The following is a 20317-nucleotide window of genomic DNA, read 5'->3' on the forward strand; positions in this document are numbered from 1 at the left end:
TTGCTGAACTTGTTCTCTAGCAAGGCCGTTGAAACTTTTTCTTTTTTGAATTATAGTATGAGGTTAATCTTTTTCTTTTTTGAACTCTCAGAGAAATTTGACATCTGTTATACTTCTACTGTAATTTTGTTTCGTACCATCATGAAAATCGACATTCATTTGTTTGTTCAGCTATAAACGGCACACCATTCAAATTGACAAATACCTCAATGATAAGTTTGCAAATTTCAAAACGATAATTCAATTGGTGAGGTTAGTATTTTATACAAGTAAAAAAAATCCATGTTGAATAATGTAAAAATCTTTCTTGTGAAAAGGACTACAGAAAATGACAATCAACCAATAGCAGTTCCTAGACAAGAAAGGCTCTTCACTTTATGTGAATATGAAAACCAATATAATTAATCTTTTGTTTGAATTCTTCTTGCTCAAAATGTCATGCAAAATGCGACTAAATTAGTTTAAAAGTCACATCAATAGTTCTAATTAGTGACATTTGATACTGGAATAAACCCCCAATATGCTTTGTCAAATAATGTTCTTCAAATTAAGGGAAAAGAAGAAAATAACCATTCCAATTGTGGTAAGGGTAACATGTGGTGGTGTCCTTCTCTTTCCATGCATAAATAATGAGTATGATGATCAAACAATTTTGTCTGTATCCTCCAAAGTCACCATCCATAAAATTGTCTCCTTTTACTCTTTTTGTACTTTTGTCCTTTGGGATGAAAAGACTACGTGAAAAAAATTACTTAATAAATTTACTACCATTTGATTTGGAAATCCTTCGATCAGGTCGCAAACTAATATATAAATTGTTTTAGGTGAGCCTGTTGTGACAAGCTTGACTAAGAAGGTGTTGAGAGAAAATTGATCCTTAAACTCCCTTATGGAATAACACATATTGCACCAATTCAGTTATTCTTACGATTGTTGCTTACTTTTAGTAAAAAAAGATAATTATTACATCCTTAAAAAAATGAATTGTTATTAAATATTATGAAATGTTATTCAAATTATCTAACCAAGAGTTGTTAATTTTGGAATTTTCAGCATATAAATAAAGATATTTAGTTTTAAAAAGATTACGGATTAATTTCCTAAAAATAAAAAGAAAATTAATTACTTCCAAAGGTTTTATTTTAGAGTAAATAAACCCAAAGGATTAATCTTGTACAAATAGGTCAAATCATATTCTCTCATCTTAAAAACTTTTATAATATTTTGAATTTTCTTGTTTTCACTATAATAATAATAATACTATTTCCTATTTCATTCTTTAACATTTTAAGCAATTTATTCAAATGGTGAAATCAAGAACCGTGTACTGAATCAACTAACGGTCACGATGATCCGGTTTATTTTTCGGCTCATTATTACACGTCATTCGAAAAGACAGACCTTATCGAAAACAAGAAGAGTTAAAAAGTCGAAAATAACCCCCTTTCTTCATTCTCCACGTTAGCTGTTACTAGTTGTACCTTACCTCCAGTACAGTCACGTATCCTGCGCATAATAGCTGCAGTCAATACACACACAGACTGATATAAGAAATACAATAAACCACTCAAGAAAGAAAGAGACTCACTCACACACATTTGTTTCTCTGCCATTTTTGGTAATTGAAAGGCTTTCATCAATGGCAGTTGACTAGGGTTTTTCTGAACTTTTTCTTTAATTTATGCCATTCAATTGCATTCAAAAGAAGTTACAAAATCTCAAACTATAGTTTTGCTTGTTTCTTTTTTTCCTGGAAAATACACCGCGACATTGTTCTTATTCTTGGTTGTGTTGTAGAGAGAAAGAGAAATCACGGTAAACCGACAGAACTCTGTTTCTTGCTTTCTTGTTTTTTCGTTTCTTTCATAGTAGAGTGCTCTATGAAACAGTGCAACTTTGGTATTTACAGAAATTTTAGTTGCAGTGAAAGTGGTGATTCTTTTACTGCTTGTTGATTAGACGAGAATTCTTAATCGGTGAGTCATGATTAGTTTGATCAATGTCATTTGTTTTTTTACTTTTTAAAGAAATTTCTTCTTTTTTTGTTTGATTGGTTAATGGTTAGCTGAAGTGTGTAGAGATTTTCATTTGAACTATTTCACATTTGTGTATAAAATTATTAAGCTTGCTTCAATGCTTGATAAGTATGGGCGGATGAGTTTTACCAGGACAGATGTTGTTAACTCAGTTTAGTTCTTGGTGTTTTCTTTAAATCCTAGTTTGGATCCTTAGAAGTCAGAAGAAAAGAAAAAAAAAATCGGAATCATGGTTTCCGTGGTTTAGATGATTTGGGGGAAAAAAATAGGGAAAGCGCCTCCTTGAACCAGTTCTGGAAAATGAGCTTATCTTGCCACACACACAAACACAACCCCCCCCCCCCCCCCACCCCCCCACACACACACAAACACTTCAACTGTTACAAGTAACAGTAAGCAGCATCACCTTGTCACACTAGAAGCTTATTGGGTAGCTCCTTTAAGTATTATAGCGAATAGTTGCTGAACTTGTTCTCTAGCAAGGCCGTTGAAACTTGATGATTTATCTTTTATTTTTGCAATTATTGTCTTAAATGTACTTTTCTTAAGTAAAACTAGAAATTTGTCATCTGTTATTATCAGCTTTAACTTATGCAGTATACATGTAGAAGTGCAGGCTTCTCCCTCCCATGTTCTTGGTCTGTTATGGCAGTTAATTTTTGTTGATTAATAAAGTGAAGTACGATTGATTGTTCAGAACATGAGCTTGGTCTGATTTCCTTCTCAACAATAAGGTTGTTTTACGTTTTTTGTTTCTTTCCGTTTCATTTCAGTAAAGCTTGATTTGACTCTAAAACAGCAATATCCATTTTGCTGATGCGTTTTGCCCCTAGAAGTTTGTGCTACTGGATTGGCTAAAGAATTTGAGTGTTTACCTTTTACCTGTCTTATATTTTCAGGTTATTAAATTGTTTGATAAAGGGCAAGTGAAGCTAGTAAAATATAACAGTCTAATCAGCTTCATGCATTCATGTCTAATAGTGGAATCCTCAGCTAATTGTGGGCTAAACTTTAGAAATCAAATTGCTATAATGTTTTTCGAATCCTCAAGTCATTATTATGTCACTGCAGTGATTTTTTTTTTTAAAAAAAAATGAACAAAAAGAGTTCAACTATTACATAAAATCATGTATAGATGAATTATAGTATGAGGTTAATCTTTTTCTTTTTTGAACTCTCAGAGAAATTGACATCTGTTATACTTCTACTGTTATTTTGTTTCGTACCATCATGAAAATCGACATTCATTTGTTTGTTCAGCTATAAACGGCACACCATTCAAATTGACAAATACCTCAATGATAAGTTTGCAAATTTCAAAACGATAATTCAATTGGTGAGGTTAGTATTTTTATACAAGTAAAAAAAAATCCATGTTGAATAATGTAAAAATCTTTCTTGTGAAAAGGACTACAGAAAATGACAATCAACCAATAGCAGTTCCTAGACAAGAAAGGCTCTTCACTTTATGTGAATATGAAAACCAATATAATTAATTTTTTGTTTGAATTCTTCTTGCTCAAAATGTCATGCAAAATGCGACTAAATTAGTTTAAAAGTCACATCAATAGTTCTAATTAGTGACATTTGATACTGGAATAAACCCCCAATATGCTTTGTCAAATAATGTTCTTCAAATTAAGGGAAAAGAAGAAAATAACCATTCCAATTGTGGTAAGGGTAACATGTGGTGGTGTCCTTCTCTTTCCATGCATAAATAATGAGTATGATGATCAAACAATTTTGTCTGTATCCTCCAAAGTCACCATCCATAAAATTGTCTCCTTTTACTCTTTTTGTACTTTTGTCCTTTGGGATGAAAAGACTACGTGAAAAAAATTACTTAATAAATTTACTACCATTTGATTTGGAAATCCTTCGATCAGGTCGCAAACTAATATATAAATTGTTTTAGGTGAGCCTGTTGTGACAAGCTTGACTAAGAAGGTGTTGAGAGAAAATTGATCCTTAAACTCCCTTATGGAATAACACATATTGCACCAATTCAGTTATTCTTACGATTGTTGCTTACTTTTAGTAAAAAAAGATAATTATTACATCCTTAAAAAAATGAATTGTTATTAAATATTATGAAATGTTATTCAAATTATCTAACCAAGAGTTGTTAATTTTGGAATTTTCAGCATATAAATAAAGATATTTAGTTTTAAAAAGATTACGGATTAATTTCCTAAAAATAAAAAGAAAATTAATTACTTCCAAAGGTTTTATTTTAGAGTAAATAAACCCAAAGGATTAATCTTGTACAAATAGGTCAAATCATATTCTCTCATCTTAAAAACTTTTATAATATTTTGAATTTTCTTGTTTTCACTATAATAATAATAATACTATTTCCTATTTCATTCTTTAACATTTTAAGCAATTTATTCAAATGGTGAAATCAAGAACCGTGTACTGAATCAACTAACGGTCACGATGATCCGGTTTATTTTTCGGCTCATTATTACACGTCATTCGAAAAGACAGACCTTATCGAAAACAAGAAGAGTTAAAAAGTCGAAAATAACCCCCTTTCTTCATTCTCCACGTTAGCTGTTACTAGTTGTACCTTACCTCCAGTACAGTCACGTATCCTGCGCATAATAGCTGCAGTCAATACACACACAGACTGATATAAGAAATACAATAAACCACTCAAGAAAGAAAGAGACTCACTCACACACATTTGTTTCTCTGCCATTTTTGGTAATTGAAAGGCTTTCATCAATGGCAGTTGACTAGGGTTTTTCTGAACTTTTTCTTTAATTTATGCCATTCAATTGCATTCAAAAGAAGTTACAAAATCTCAAACTATAGTTTTGCTTGTTTCTTTTTTTCCTGGAAAATACACCGCGACATTGTTCTTATTCTTGGTTGTGTTGTAGAGAGAAAGAGAAATCACGGTAAACCGACAGAACTCTGTTTCTTGCTTTCTTGTTTTTTCGTTTCTTTCATAGTAGAGTGCTCTATGAAACAGTGCAACTTTGGTATTTACAGAAATTTTAGTTGCAGTGAAAGTGGTGATTCTTTTACTGCTTGTTGATTAGACGAGAATTCTTAATCGGTGAGTCATGATTAGTTTGATCAATGTCATTTGTTTTTTTACTTTTTAAAGAAATTTCTTCTTTTTTTGTTTGATTGGTTAATGGTTAGCTGAAGTGTGTAGAGATTTTCATTTGAACTATTTCACATTTGTGTATAAAATTATTAAGCTTGCTTCAATGCTTGATAAGTATGGGCGGATGAGTTTTACCAGGACAGATGTTGTTAACTCAGTTTAGTTCTTGGTGTTTTCTTTAAATCCTAGTTTGGATCCTTAGAAGTCAGAAGAAAAGAAAAAAAAAATCGGAATCATGGTTTCCGTGGTTTAGATGATTTGGGGGAAAAAAATAGGGAAAGCGCCTCCTTGAACCAGTTCTGGAAAATGAGCTTATCTTGATAAATTAGATTAATTTGGAAGAAGAAAAGGGAAGGGAAGTGCTTCATTGAACCAGTTCTAGAAAATGATCTTATCTAGATAAATTAGATTGAAATCAGTGTTTATGCGTCTACTTGGTAACATTCTCCAGTTTCACAATGACTTATTGTTCTTTATGGTTCCTATCAATTGGGCGAGGTAAAGGAAGTGGATGAGTTCAAACGGAAAGACAAAAAACAGAAACAAAAAGATAAAAATACGACTCTCTAGACATTAGGGTACCAATTGGAAATTTAAGGGAAAGAAAGTTCAGGTACAACTTTGAAAGCTAGGAATACCCATTGGATAATGTCTGGTGAAGAGAATAAAAACAAGAGTGAAGAGAAAAAATGAGGTTGTAACTCTTTTAGTCTTGGTTATAATTGGCTAAATGTAGGTAATAGGAGAAGAAGAGTGGATAAAACTAAATGTTGAACTCTCTAAGGTTTGGCCACCAACTAAGGAGGTGAAAGAATACTAAGATTAGATTCTTATTAGAAAAGTAGTCATGTATACGGGAAATGCTCTTGGAGGCTTTGACATGTGTTAGGTAATCTTAGGTATTGGTGCATATCAGAGACTGGCTGCTGCCTGCTACAATAAAGATGCTTAGGATAGTGAAACTTTTTCCTGTTGTATATAATATCTTCGAAGTCCTATTTGTCTTTTAGAAAAGGCTTCGGTTTATCTTCATTGGATGCATTGGGTTCGGTAGGAGGTCAGCATGAATTTATTGGAACATTTTTTCTCTTCTTTTTTTTTCCCTTTAGCTTGTCCTAAAGCATCTTGTAATTAAGTAAGGGGATCATTCTATATATTAGATTGCTATAACACTGATTACTCAGGGTCATTTTAAATGAAAAAGGTAAATAGTTACTTATAAAAAACTAAAAAGGTAAATACTTGTTCTGCAAAACTTATACACGTGATATTCAGCAAATTTACCGAATATTTAACATTAGGTTTGAGCAAACTCTTCCATGTCAGCATGAAGAGAAAAGGTCAATGTAGTGCCACACTATGTACTTTCATTATCACCTCAAAAAATCCAAGCAAGGGGAATCCAGAATCTCCGTTCCATGAGATCCACACCATGTATAATTCTAATATACACTGAACTATGTAGTCAACTTACCACTAGACATGAAAGGGTTGGCAGTGAAATGCAATGAACATGTTACTGTGGTCGATTGCAACATGATGTAGTCATTTTAAACAATGAAAAACACTCATCCATGTTTTATATTACTCAGTCACTCTGTCCAATGTAATTATCAAAAACCAATAAGGAAAAAGAGAATAGAAGAAAATACCGTCTAATGGCTCCTTTAGTTGAATACACAGAACTAAACTTTGCTCTTTGTGTTTAAGGTATGCAGTGCCAAATTTGTCTTGTGTTAAAACTTTGAATATGAGCACAAAAACTAAATTTGTCTACACTTAAAATACCGTACAATTTTTTCATGCAATAAATGTTAAAAACTTCCATAAGCTTTATAAAGATGCACAAGGTTCACTGTTCATGGGTTTTGGCATGAAGGGACGATGAAGTGTCTTCTTTGGTCCATTCCGTGTGCTTACTTGCCCTGCAAAATGCAACCTGATCATGATGCTTCTAGAAAGCTTAGCAAGGTTGGTACTTTTCCCCGTGTACATAAGTTGAAGCTTAAAATGCATTTGAAAAAACCTTATACTTTTTTTTTTACCAAGCACTTCTTGCTCAAACTCTTTTTCAAAAAACCACCTTCGCTTTGGGATAAATTGTCTGAGAGGCCCTTTTGATAATTTTTATTGCTAGATAGTTGACTAACATAAATGAATTATGAAAGCCTAAATAACATAACAAGAATAACGACCCCTGCTTCTATTGCCCCAGTCATTTTCTTCTCAAATTCATGCTCTCCTCCCTAACTTCACAACAAGCTTCACATAAGATGAAGAAAAGAAACATAATATTCATTCTTACCAGGACATTAATTAAGTTGTTACTGGTTTTAGATGGAGTTTGGGGGGAAAGTGGGCTATGGAGATGAACCAGGGTTGATTTAAGTAACGAAAATGTTTAAGCAATAAAGAGTTCCTCTCAACATGCTTGGTCAGAAGGTTCGAGAAAAGGTAGGTTCGTCGAAATTGGTGACTAGTTGGGCTGCTGAAGTTTGGTGTGCGAGGTCTGGTTTAACGGGTTTGGAAAAGAGATGGAGGTTTGGCGTGTGTTGGTGAAGTACAAAGGTGGATGGGGGAAATTATTTAATGCTGGAAAGGCGAACTAAGGATATGACTTATGATAGTGCACGAAATTGAGAAAAAAGGAAGATGTCCTGATCGTGAATTTCTAGATTGCCGGTGCATCTTTGGTACCAGGAGCTTTCAAAATGGGAGTGAAGTGTGTGGATTGCAACATGACAGATCTTACTGGGGTTACACTATTTGTGAAAAACAGTGGAAGAGTGCCGATTTTCATTAGCTCAGGAGATTAGTTCTTTTATGGGATGAAGGAGGAATGGGAAAGAGGAAGGAAGGTGGGAGTTGAATAATGAGTTAGCTCTCCTTGATGTATGTAATTTGCATCTCCTTGATGCCCTTCAAATACAACATCTTACTTTATCAAAATAATGAGTTAGCTTCCTTGGCTGCTCAGGAGATTAGTTGGAAGCAAAAATCGAGGGTGTTATGGTTGGATGAGAGGGATTCAAATACAATTTTTTTCATTGGGTAGTTGGCAAATAGAAGAAGAAATTTCATTGTTCCGAAGTGGTAAACAGAATAGTGTACGAGGAGAAAGAAGAGATTGAATGGCAATCAAAGGGAGGATAAGAGAGAGTGGTTGGAAAGTGCCATGGGTAATAGGACTTAATGCATTCCATGCTATAATATCGTAGGAGAAGCAATTTTGAATAACTTAAACCGTACTTTTATCTCTCTAATAAATCTTAGCGGAGTGGGGTGGGGTGGGGGAGGAAGAGAAGGAACTAATGGGAAGCAGGGTTCTAGGGAGATCGATGATTCAGTTATTATGTTTCTTCTTTCTCTCATTTTACTGGCTCAATTAGCCTTTTAAGAGAAGAAACCATGGAAGAGGACAGATGGCATTCTTTTAAAAGTTTAGACTAAATGAGCTCCCAAAAATAGTTTGAGGGAAGAGTTTTATATTAAAATTGTTCAAGAGGTCATAGTGCAATATTAAATACACTTGTTTACCCCAAAAAGTGGCTTGATAATTCTAGTTCATGTAGTGTAATTCTTCTATATGACTAACAGCTTATTATTTTCATCTTCGACGTCTCCCGTGATATGCTTTTGTTGATTTGACTATATAGCTCTCAGACTCAAGACTAGCAAATCCACTGCTCCAGCTTCTATGCCCAAGTCCAGGTACTCGGTTAACAAATAAGGCCCCCAACCATACAATGTAAAGTCAAACTACCAAGCTCATTGAACATGTTTCTCATTTATTCTACCTTGCATACTCTAACTATATTGAAGCTTTATTCTCAAATTTCTGATGTTTATAATATCTAGGCTTAACAGAGTTAGAAAAAATTACTAAGTGCTCCTAATGGATTAATTAGAGAGAACGACAGATTATTGCTGGTCTTATTTGCATAACTTGTGCTTGTTGTCTTTTTTTACATGGGTTCATGCAAGAATTTGGGATGAATATACTGCACAATTGACTAGCGGTAAAGTAGTTTTTTAGAGCTCGACTGTATGAATATACTTCAGAAATTTTCCAGGTTATTGATTTGGGATGAAACATCATTTAAACCAATTTAAATAGTTGTTGCATATATAGCAAGTCAATATCTAGGTGATGAATCTAGAACTACAATAATTCATTGGAAAAAATAGTTCAAAAGCTCCCCCACCATCTTTCTGTTAGTTAAATTTGTTTCGACAATGGCCAAGGTTAGCCTATTTGTGATTTAGTTTTTTCGTCTATGTCACATGTATGTTACAACTTCTGGTAGATCCTTGATCCTTCAATATACATACAAAGATTACAGATATATTACATAGCCATAGTTGATACTAGTAATACTCCAAATATGAGTTCACTAGAATCTTGCAAACTTGAACACATAATTGATTAGATTTTAATGTTTGAGATAGTGAGAAGCTATATATCAGCTTGTAGAAGGTTCAGTTATCACCATTCACCGAATGCTTAATGTTGAAACTTTGTCATCAAATAATGTTGTCATCTGGTCTATTTGTCTACTCAATTAAGACCCAAATAAGTTGTCTATAAAATTGGTTGGGCATCAGTTTCTCAATTATGGAAAAATCAAAGTAATAGAGGTTTTCACCTTCCTTTTTTTGTTCTTTGATTCTTTTTGAGAAATTGCTCATCTTTTCTGGTATGCTAATGTTGTAAAATGGAATACTTCAAAGTTATTTTTCATGTGCCATTGATGTCGGTAGCTTATGTCAAGACATACATCAAAATTTTCTACAAGAAAGCTGACATTTGTCACCGACTGCTATGAGTAGATTTTTATGCAAGTCTTCTTCTCAGTGAGATGAGGTGGTAATGGATTTATTTTGAGGGGGAGTTTGGAATTTGAGAGATGTAATACAAAATATGTTAGTGGAATTGCATGATCTATAATTATATTTGTGTAGCACATAGTGAAAATTAACCACCGGTGTCTTGATCATGAATAAAGAGGTGTTTTGAAGAGTAGAGGTTAAGATGAAAGTAATCATAAACGAAGTGGGGGAATCAGAGAGGGTAGAGGGAGAGATGGAGCTAGAGTAAAGGGAAATAAAGGAGGAGGTAAAAAATGCGTTAGCTTCCTTGAGGTAGGTATGGTTGGATCACAATGCTTGTTCTTAGGGGAGTTGTGACAAATATGAGGAGGTAGTGCATGAGAGGAAGGATGATATTAAAGGGCCAATAAGAGGTTTCTATGAGTACTCGTTTAAAGAGGAGGTGGATTGGAGACCTAAATTGGATGGATTAGCATTTAATGAAATAGGAAAGGATAAGAGGGTAGTGGTTTGAACGAGCTATGGGAAGATGAGGTGTGGGAGACAGTGGAGTGTTGTGCAGGGGTAAAGTTCCAGGACTAGACGAATTTACTTTAGCATTTTCGAGCATTGTTAGAATATAGTCAGAGGTGAGTTGAGTCGAGTCTTTTATGGTGATCAGAGAATTTGAAAAAAATTCTCAATGCTTCTTTCATTGTCATTTACCCAAAAAGAGAGGATGCTACTAGTATCAAGGATTATAGACCTATTAGTCTAATGGTAAGCATATAGAAAATTATATCTAGGATGTCTACTTCATGCAACGCTTTTGTGGAAGACAAATTTTTGTTAGATGCAACACTGATAGCAAATGAAATTGTTGACTTGAGGAGAAAGCTAGGGGAATCGGGGATTTTATGCAAATTAGATCCTGAGAAAGCTTATGACTACGTTAACTAGGAGAATCTTGATTTCATTATATTGAAAATGGGTTTCCTCGTCTCACTCCTTCAGAAGTCTAGAACTACCAACGAAGCCACACATGTTGCCGTTCATAAGGACCGAAAACTTGACCATTGAGATGCAATATTTGATTCACTTCCTCCATCATGCACCAAAAACCCATTTCTTTTCATTCTCAAAAGAGATTATCCACAGGGAGAAAAGAACTGTTAATCAAAAGTATACTTTCGAGCAGTCCCATATACTTCATGCCTTTGTTACACGCTCCATTCAGTGTTATATGAAAGTTGGGAAAGCTTCAAGGGATCTTATATGGTATTCCTCAAGCAGGAAAAAGAAGTTTCATTTGGTAAATTAGGAGACGGTTACGACACCGAAGTGTTGGGGTGGACTTGGGATGAACAATTTAAAGACCTTAGCAAGGTGCTATAGGGGAAGTGGTTGTGGAGATATGGTGTAAAGGAGAACGTTTTATGGAGGGAGGTGATTAAGGAGAAATATAGGGTTCTGGAAGTGGGTTGGAGGTTTAAGAATACCAAACTTCCTTATGGATGTAGGCTTTGTAGGAATATCTTAAAGGAGTGGAAGAGTTTAATGGGAATATACCATTTAGGGTGAATGATGGAAGTAGGGTAAGTTTTTAGGAAACATGGGAACAACACTTGGTGAATTACTTTTTCAAATATGTAGAGTATTTCATGCCATCATAAGATGTCGGTTCAACTGATATGTACACTGCAAGGTGGAGAAGTTATATGGGATCTGAAGTTTAGAGAGAACTTGCAAGTTTGGGAGGTTCCAAAATTTCAAAACTTGATTGGGAGAAAGTTTGAACGTATTGCGTGTTATGTATTATTTTTATTGTTTATTCTTCCTCATTGTCCACAATTATTTGAAGAGTTGGTTCTATTACCTTAAGGTCATCTAAATAAGGATTGCCAGTTTCTTTTGGATTGCATTTTTGTTTGTTCCTGTCTCCTCCACTATCATTGACTATAATAGCCTTAGAAGATGTTTCTTTGATGCAAAAATCGCCTCATCCACAACGGCGAAAGGCGAGGCGACCCTTTACCGCCTATTAACTTTGTGCCAAAGCGATCTTTAAAAGGCGACACCATGGCGAAAAAGGCGTTGCCTTTTCTATTTTCTTTTAAAAAGGCGACCAATTTAGGGTTATTTTAAAAGGTAATTTTAGGGTTTTCTTTCCAAATCTGCACAGTTGCACTCTTAGATGGCGACTCCAACTCCAACCGGTTGACTCAACTAGACTTCTCCGGTGACCAGCTAGACTTTTCCGGCAACTCCTAAGTTCAACCAATACGTATTTCTTCTTCCTCCGTTTCTCTTTCCTTCTTCTTCTTCAGACTTCAGTGTTACTTCTTCCTCTGTATTTTTCTAACTGTTTGACTTTTGTTTTGTTTTTTTCTCATTCAAGTTCTAGACTTCTTGCGCCGTCCAGAACACTGCTTGCAAAAAGCAATTGTGTTTATAGGAATTGGGACATTGTGGCGTCCAGCTTACAGTAGGCAATGTTGTTTGAGAATATTTATTCTGTGCTTTATTCAAATGTGCAGGTTTTTATTACTTCTGGTTCCTTCAACTTTCTACCATGGGTGTGGATGAAAATTTTTTATACCTACACAATCAAGATAAAGCTCGACATCCCTTGGCTGTATCCAGACATGCTTTGTGCGATCTATCTAATGTTTCTCCAGTGGTTTTCCTCTACCTCTTAAAGGAATGCTATGTTTATGGTAAATTTCTCCCACACTTTTTCTCTTCTTAAAAAAATGCTGTCTGGCCTAGTTTTGATCATTCCATAAGTTTTAGAAACTTTTTTCCTTACACATTTTACTAGTAGATATCTGATCGTTCTTTTGGTTATTTCTTTGTTTGTTGCTCAAATGACAGTTAGAACTTTTTCAGTATAATGATCAATTGATAAGGATTTGATAATCATTTGTTGGATGCTTAATACTTTTTTTCAAGAATTTGTATCATAGAAAGGAGGGACATGAGTTAAATCCTTATATGGTAAAGAATGAAGAACTCTCATCCTACCTCTGCTCCTCTGGTCAATGACATTCTCTCTATGCCTAAATAACCACACTGTCTCATGACTATTTAAATCTTTCAAACTCCAAACTGGAAGCAAAAGAATCCTGGCTCATGGATTCTTGTTATCTTTCTGTGAAGTTCTAGTCTTAAAAAAAACGCGAGATATGCTTATCAGCCACTGGTCCACCTTGTTGATTTGACCACCCTAATGATGCGGCTTGGTGCAAAATGGTGATTGTGAATACATTAGTGGATAATGATAGGAGAGCTGTAGATATTGAATTAACCATTTTCCCTCCAATGTCATTTGAGCAACATGATGATTTTAAGTGGACTGTGCTAGATTATGTATCTGTAGAATTTAATGATCTACAAAAAAGAAATTGTTAGAGTGTTTTTTTTCAATACCTTTGGCAATATGAACTATGAAGATCTAGGTGTGATTTTCGTGTTCATATGTACGGCAAAGACTTTACTCCTTTCCTTCATCCAAAAAGGAGTCGAGTCTATGAGTACTACTACTATTTTCTGTGGGTAGGAAGTTCATAGAATAGTTTTTGAGATGAATTAGCAGGTTTATGCTGCAACAGAAAAAAAGCTACATGTTAGTCAAAGTTTGAATGCATGAAATGATTTCTGACTTGCATAGGTAGGACTCAGTGGCTACAGACACAGGCTTATTTCTTACGTTAACAATCATTGACTTGTGACTCATTTAGCATCCATTGCCAAATTGTTGGTAATCTCTCAAGTTTCATTTGGTAAACCTAAAGCATGAAATCTTAGGGCAATGAAAAGGATCATCAATAGGTCTTGAAATAAAAGAAGTGGAAGTAATTTTTGTTTCCTTCTATGGATGATTATGGTGTAGCTCAATTTGGTAATATTTGATAATTATATATTTTCCGACAAGTTTTTATCCTTAATAGGAACATGCAAGGCGACTGCTAAGTTTCGAGTTCTGCAACAGCAAGCGTATGGGTTTTTGTACAATGATCCCCAACCTGGAGCAGCCATCTTTGTTGCACATTGCCTGTATGTGCTGCCTATATTTGAGTCACACTGTGAAGGATTCAGTCATTTGATAATATCCGCCCTTCGTCATTTCCTGAAAGTGGGAAATGGGATGAATGGTATTTACAAAGCTAAACTTTTGGCTGCCAAATTATTTCTTGCCATTGTTGATGGTACTCTGCATCATGAAGAAAGAGTCCTAGTCAAAATCCTTGAAGTTTTTGATGTCAGTCTGTCAAACATAGAAAAAGCTATGTATGATGCAGATGAGAAGGGTCACACATGCCAGACGGCTAAGGTTTTGGTTGAGCAATATATTTCTAGGTTAGTAGATTCCCAGTCTTACATGACTGCAGTTTCATTGTTGGAACACTTTTCTATCCGGGAATCTGGCGAATCATTTCTACTTAGAATGTTGGAAAGCAAAGAGTACAGAGCAGCAGAGAAGTGGGCAACTTTTATGGGGAGGCCAATCTTATGCACCCTTGTCCGAGAATATGTCAACAGAAAACTGCAAAAGCACGCCTTTGATGTTATAAGGCAAAACAATCTTCGGGAGGAGTTCCCGGAAATATATCGTCAATACAAAGAAAGGCAAGTGGACTTCATCCACTTTTGTGTGACTTAACCTATCAGCTAATTTTTATGAACAATGCTGACTGAATGACAGTACTAGTTTACAGTAAACTGAAGAAGCTAGCAGAAAAGGGCTGCTGGGACGTTGCTGAGGCAAGGATATATGATGATCGACAACTTCTTGAATACTTGGCAAGTACACAGCTACATTAACTTTGTCAATTGCTAATTAATTTTAGTGCCATCAAATTTGTTGTCAATTGCTTGCTCATTCTTGTGTATTGAATTGTTGTCAAGATTTAAGTTGTTAGTACTCTTGAGAGGTGCTATACATAGGCGCCTAAGGCATTTAAGCTTCAGATTTATCTAATAAGTATATTATTCCTGTCAGTTTCTTGGTCTGATGAAAGGATGTGGTTGAATGTATTCCTTAGAAATTTGAGTTCTTTTTATGTTATTGGGCTGATACTTCAAAGATCAATGTTCATGAGAGACAAGTTAAAAGTACCTTTTGACTTTTGCAATATGTGAATGTGCAATATCGCTTGAGTAAAAACTTACATGTGTTGTATTTGATATTTGATAATAGGTATATTTGGCTATGGAAGCTGGTTACATGGAGAAGGTCGAGGAACTCTGTGAACGGTATTCCCTTGAAGGCTTCATAAATGTCAAAGGTACATTGGATTCCTCTACTTCGTGTTAAGTATTTAGTATAAGCACTTTTTTTAAGTTTTTAGATTTAAAGCACTAATGAGCTATATTTGCTGACCTCTCCAAAAAGTTTTAATCTGCATTAATGTTGAATTAGTGTGAACTACAGGAAATTTGAGTCTGCTAAGATTGCTCTTTGACTATGCTTTTTCATGCTGCAACGCGTGCATTAAATCTTTGATGAGATTCTCTTGGTACAAAGAAGTGTATGATTTTGATCTATGATAAACTATTCTGAGATCCACCCAGTATAGTTATTCTGAAATGATGCGGTTTTCATTATGCTGCCTTTTATGTTGCTAGGACTTGGTTGATTATGTTTTTTCCTTCTTTTAATTATTTCTGGATGTTGGCTTGTGGTTTATTTCAGAAGTAGTCAGCTCCAAGCAAATTTTCTTTTCGTCTAACTCCTATTTTTTTCTTACTTCTATAGAGCTTGAGGAAAGTATTCCAACACACCGATACTTGCAGCTTGATGAATTGTCAATTAAGGAAGTAGTCTGGGTAGATGAAATGAATAGCTTGCTGGATGCGACATGCGACATTGAAGAATGTAAAGTTGTGGGCGTTGACTGTGAGTGGAAGCCTAATTATGAAAAGGGAAGCCCACCTAATAAGGTATTAGTTGGATAAAAGCTACCTTTTATAAGTAGTAGTTCTTCCCGCCTCATTATCTTGCGCTTTGTTCTTAAAGGGATGGTAGTAAAAAAGTGTGTTCCTTGTTTCTCACGATCTAAAGAGGGATCTAAATTTACGACTGATGAAATGTCTTGGACTACACCACAATCAGCTTAACCTATCCTGAAAAGTGAAGATATTTGTGTTGATTTATAACTACAATACAGACAACAGAATAGTTACTCTTCCCTGAAACATATTGGACTTTGTTTCTCAGTCATCTTCCTCTCCGTCCACTAAATATTTTTTTTGTTGGTGTTGAAATGGTAAGTTTTTATTCATAAACGGCATTAGAAATGTGCTGGAATTATGTTCATTGTGCCAAATGTATGAAAACAGAAGTATACCCTATCTGAATCGGTAGGGATTCTTGTGCTCTAAAATAGATTCAACTTCATTTACAAGTTCAATTTTACTCCAGAAGTAAAACAAAAAATTGGCTGTTGGCCTTTTATCCTCTGGATGTGATTGTGTTTATGATTCTTCTCTTTTAACCTGCCCTGATTCAGCTTCTCAAAAAATCAGCAGTGTTGTTTGGCATGGACCATTTGACTCCAACAAGTTCCAAAATAGCTTCCAAATCCTTTTTCTTTTTTTTTTATCCCTCCCTAGGAGCTCCCACCCCTTTTGCTCCCTTGGTGACTCGAACTCGCAACCTTCGGGTTGGAAGTGAGGGGTGCTTACCATCCGAGCAACTCCCTCTCGTCAATAGCTTCCAAATCTGATCTGAAATTGGACAGTGAAATAAAATGCTCATTGCTTTCTATATCTCCTCCACAGAAGTAGCACCTATTGCATAGAAAAATTCCTCTTTTCTGTAGGTTGTCATGGGTTAAAACATATTACGTGGCAGCAATGTGAAATATGAAACTTCATAAGGAGCTTTTGATCTTTAGATCTGCTTCCATGGCCAAGGCTATGGCCTCATGTGCTGCTCGTCTCTGGTAATAATAGCTCAGTAATATGAATTAACAGCGTAGATGTCTCTCTTTCTCCCTCCATTATGAAGAGGGTTGATAAGAAAATGAGCCTAGAACCCCAATGATCTATTTGTAATTAATTTAGCTTTCATGGATTCGCCTCAGGTGACACAGGAAGAATGCATGTGAGTACATCCCATTTTATTCTCTATTCTTTTTGTTTGAATCTATTATTTACTCATAAAGCTCTTTGGTCATTATTACTTATAAGTGATGGATAGGTTCTGGGCTAATCTTGGTCTCCTTTTTGGTTAAATTTCACTTTTTCTGGGATCAGGCATAGTACATAATTAGGTGATTCATCCATCTCTTTATTGTCTTAGATAGAAGGTTCCGATTCTTCCGATAAACTGAGTTTAACAATCCCTTGCTAATATGGAAGTATTTAAGAATGTTAACTTTTTGCGTCTCTCGTGATGAACAAAGAGGTTTGTCTAGTAAGTAGACTTTCAATTCTTTTCTGTGCAATGTATCTCATTTTTTTTGCAATGTGTTTGGTGAGACAATTTTGGAGCTAGAGGGTATTCGCCTTCTGTGAGATTGAATAAAGAATATCATGTTTCCTACCAATCTCTCTTTTAGTATAGTCTGGTTTGTTGCCTTTTTGTGCAATAACCTTTTATCCCTTAATTTCAAAATGAATAAGCTTTATATTCTTTGAATTGATTGTCCTTATTGTTGGGCATGATGGAGAACACATTTAAGATGAACTGACTTCTGGGGAGTGAAGCAAATGCATGTTTTACAGTATAATGCCTTTCTATTTCCCCGTGGGACAGGTTTCCATCATGCAGATTGCTTCAGACAACAAAGTTTATATACTTGATCTCATTAAGTTATATGGAGATTCTCCGGATGTACTGGATGACTGCTTAACCCGCATATTGCATTCTCCAAGAGTACTGAAGCTTGGTAAGAGAGAACATTGTCCTGTTGGGAGATAACATTCTTTTAATCTGTGGGCATTTTCATGTTATAAGTTCAGTACAGCTTTTCTGCTCCAAGAAAGAAAACTAGTTGATTTTCATGGCTTCTTTTCAATCTTTGCACTACTTATATCAAGCGGTATGTGTCCATTAAGAGGGACCACTGATTTAACTAGATATTTGTATGGAACACATTCCTGGTTTTCTTTGGTATACCAGTATATTTTCGATCTGTATACTTTATTTGCAGACGAAATTCTGCAGTCATAATCTGGTAGTTTTCAGGGTACAACTTCCAGTGTGATGTGAAGCAGCTTGCTCTATCTTATGGGCAGTTGCAATGCTTCAAGCACTATGACATGCTACTCGATATCCAGAATGTGTTCAAAGAACCAAGAGGTGGTCTCTCTGGTCTGGCAAAGGTAATTCATAAATGTATTCTGCATTCATGTTTGTCGTCGCATGTGTAATGTTTTCGTATCTATATGCAGAGTATAAATTCTTGTTGGTTTTGTAGTAAAGAGATGCAATATTAATAATAAGAACGATGAATGAATTTTAAGTTCTTGCTTTTATTTGGTTTCTTTCTTGATACAGAAAATATTGGGTACTGGATTGAATAAAACAAGAAGGAATAGCAACTGGGAGCAACGGCCTTTAACTCAGTTTCAGGTAATGTGTACATTTTATAGTATCACAGATAAAGGTAGTGCTAGTATGTGGAATACCTTCCCGCATGTATTCATACCTATTATGTGTATCGCTATATAAAGTTATACTTGTTGTAGTATGTGGATTGCTGTATTTTTCTAAAGAAATGTGATTAAGATGGTAGTGGCTTTGTCCTTGTGAATGATATGATCTGGTCCTTGTGCATTATTATGGTTTTTGGCTCTGTAGTAATTGATAGTAGTACCTTTTATTTGTTATGCAGCTAGAATATGCTGCTCTTGATGCTGCTGTTCTTGTTCACATATTTCGTCATGTTCGCGGCTACACACAACCTACTGGTGACGAGGATGGGCATTCCAAAATTGAGTGGAAATCTCACATTGTATGAATAGAGTACCTCTCACCTTTTCTTTGTTTTTCCTCTTTTAAGACGTCTATTTTTGTCAGGCTCAGTGTTCTTTTTGCTGTGTATTACTTCTATCAATAAATTTTTGTATGCTCACCTAACTTGTGCTGGGGTTTTTTCCAGGCTTCCCACATTGATAATTCAAATTCGAAGATTTCCAAAAAAGAAGCTAAAAGGCGGAAGGCCAAGGCCAAAACTGATAAAGCTCCACAAAGCGTCGAGACTAAGGAGTTTACTGAACAAACTTTAAGTTAAAGCTAGGAAATAAAGTTGTTATGATACATCTAAGTTTTACTCACATGTAAGTATTTTTCTTCTGAAAGACGCACACATTTACAGTTTAAAGCCTTGAACTGTTACAGGTTTGTGAGTATATATAGAACAGCAACGTTTCAGTTACTAATTTGGTTAAATTAGTTTTGCTTGGATTTTCAGAATTCTATTTCATTTTTTCTCCTTGGGCCAAAATATAATTGAAAAGCTTAGATCCAGTTGATAATAACATAACGTTTCTTTTAGAGCCATTTTTCATTATGTATTTATTACTCCACTTTTTGTCTATCCATGGCCAATTTTACCACTGAATGAGACTAAATTCTACTTTCAAAAATTTTACACTTTTACCCTCTTAGTCATCAGAGTATTAATTTTCAACCTCCCATTAATCTCGTCCTCTATATATTTGCAGTCTCTAACATGCATTTCTAAAGCCTTAATCTTCTCTCCTCCATTCCTCTCTGTCTCTCTACCACAAAACCATCTCAGAGAGGAGGAGGAAAGAAGAAAAAATTAATGGAAGATTTCACGTTTACTCATCGGAGATATGTTAACAGCGGGCAAAGAATAGGAATCATCGATGACAAAGCCTATGCAGTTAATAACGTATACGTTATTCGAGCTCACAATAATAATAATAATAATTTTGGGACGATGGATATGATGCAGCCATATTCTCAGAAGAATAAGTACGAAATCGCAAAGACGAGTTATAAAAAAGGAGGAAGAGAGACATGGTACTCGAATCCGGAGTTTAATAGGAAGAAGAGGGTGGCAAAATATAAGATATATTCCATGGAAGGAAAAGTTAAGAGATCTTTCAAAAATAGTTATCGTTGGTTCAAACATACTTGCTCTAGAATCATTCATGGTTTCTAAGCATGCCTTTTTGTTTATATTATATTCATGTATGTTACGTTGTTGTATTTCTCCATCTTCTTCTTGTTCATATTTTGTTTTTTTTTTTCTTCTCCAAAATGTAATTCCTTTAGTGTACAATATGGATGGATTGTGTGTAATTTTAGTTTCTATGGATCTTTCACTAATTTTATTATTCCTTTGTTGTTTTATTTCTATTAGATGTAGGA

The 20317-nt window shown here is 34.9% G+C and overlaps 1 protein-coding gene across 11 annotated transcripts; it reads left to right on the top strand.

Moving 5' to 3' along the window:
- Positions 1 to 1510: 1510 nt before the first annotated feature.
- Positions 1511 to 19381, top strand: LOC102598801 (uncharacterized). 11 transcript variants are annotated; one of them, XM_015307543.1, is made up of 14 exons: positions 1511 to 1815; positions 1910 to 1976; positions 7037 to 7128; positions 8814 to 8868; positions 12504 to 12683; positions 13917 to 14595; positions 14685 to 14769; positions 15167 to 15254; positions 15725 to 15909; positions 17729 to 17861; positions 18161 to 18297; positions 18473 to 18547; positions 18810 to 18929; positions 19077 to 19381. In XM_015307543.1, the coding sequence occupies exons 3-14, from the start codon at positions 7042 to 7044 to the stop codon at positions 19206 to 19208; spliced, it is 1956 nt and encodes a 651-aa protein (XP_015163029.1). In that variant the 5' UTR covers positions 1511 to 1815; positions 1910 to 1976; positions 7037 to 7041; the 3' UTR covers positions 19209 to 19381. The 11 variants fall into 11 exon arrangements, with proteins under 11 accessions (XP_015163029.1, XP_006344737.1, XP_015163033.1 ...); XM_006344675.2 differs by having other exon boundaries at positions 1925 to 1976; XM_006344674.2 differs by lacking the exons at positions 1511 to 1815; positions 1910 to 1976 and adding exons at positions 4638 to 4942; positions 5037 to 5103.
- The last annotated feature ends 936 nt before the right edge of the window (positions 19382 to 20317 follow it).

This window comes from Solanum tuberosum, unplaced genomic scaffold (genome assembly GCF_000226075.1).
Source record: "Solanum tuberosum cultivar DM 1-3 516 R44 unplaced genomic scaffold, SolTub_3.0 scf00060, whole genome shotgun sequence".
Taxonomy (NCBI): Eukaryota; Viridiplantae; Streptophyta; class Magnoliopsida; order Solanales; family Solanaceae; genus Solanum; species Solanum tuberosum.

Coding starts and splice junctions, on each gene's coding strand:
- LOC102598801 (XM_015307543.1), top strand. CDS start 7,042: ATGAAGTGTCTTCTTTGGTCCATTCCGTGTGCTTACTTGCCCTGCAAA. Junction 17,862..18,160: donor TCCAAGAGTACTGAAGCTTG/GTAAGAGAGAAC, acceptor GGTAGTTTTCAG/GGTACAACTTCCAGTGTGAT. Junction 18,930..19,076: donor TTGAGTGGAAATCTCACATT/GTATGAATAGAG, acceptor GGTTTTTTCCAG/GCTTCCCACATTGATAATTC.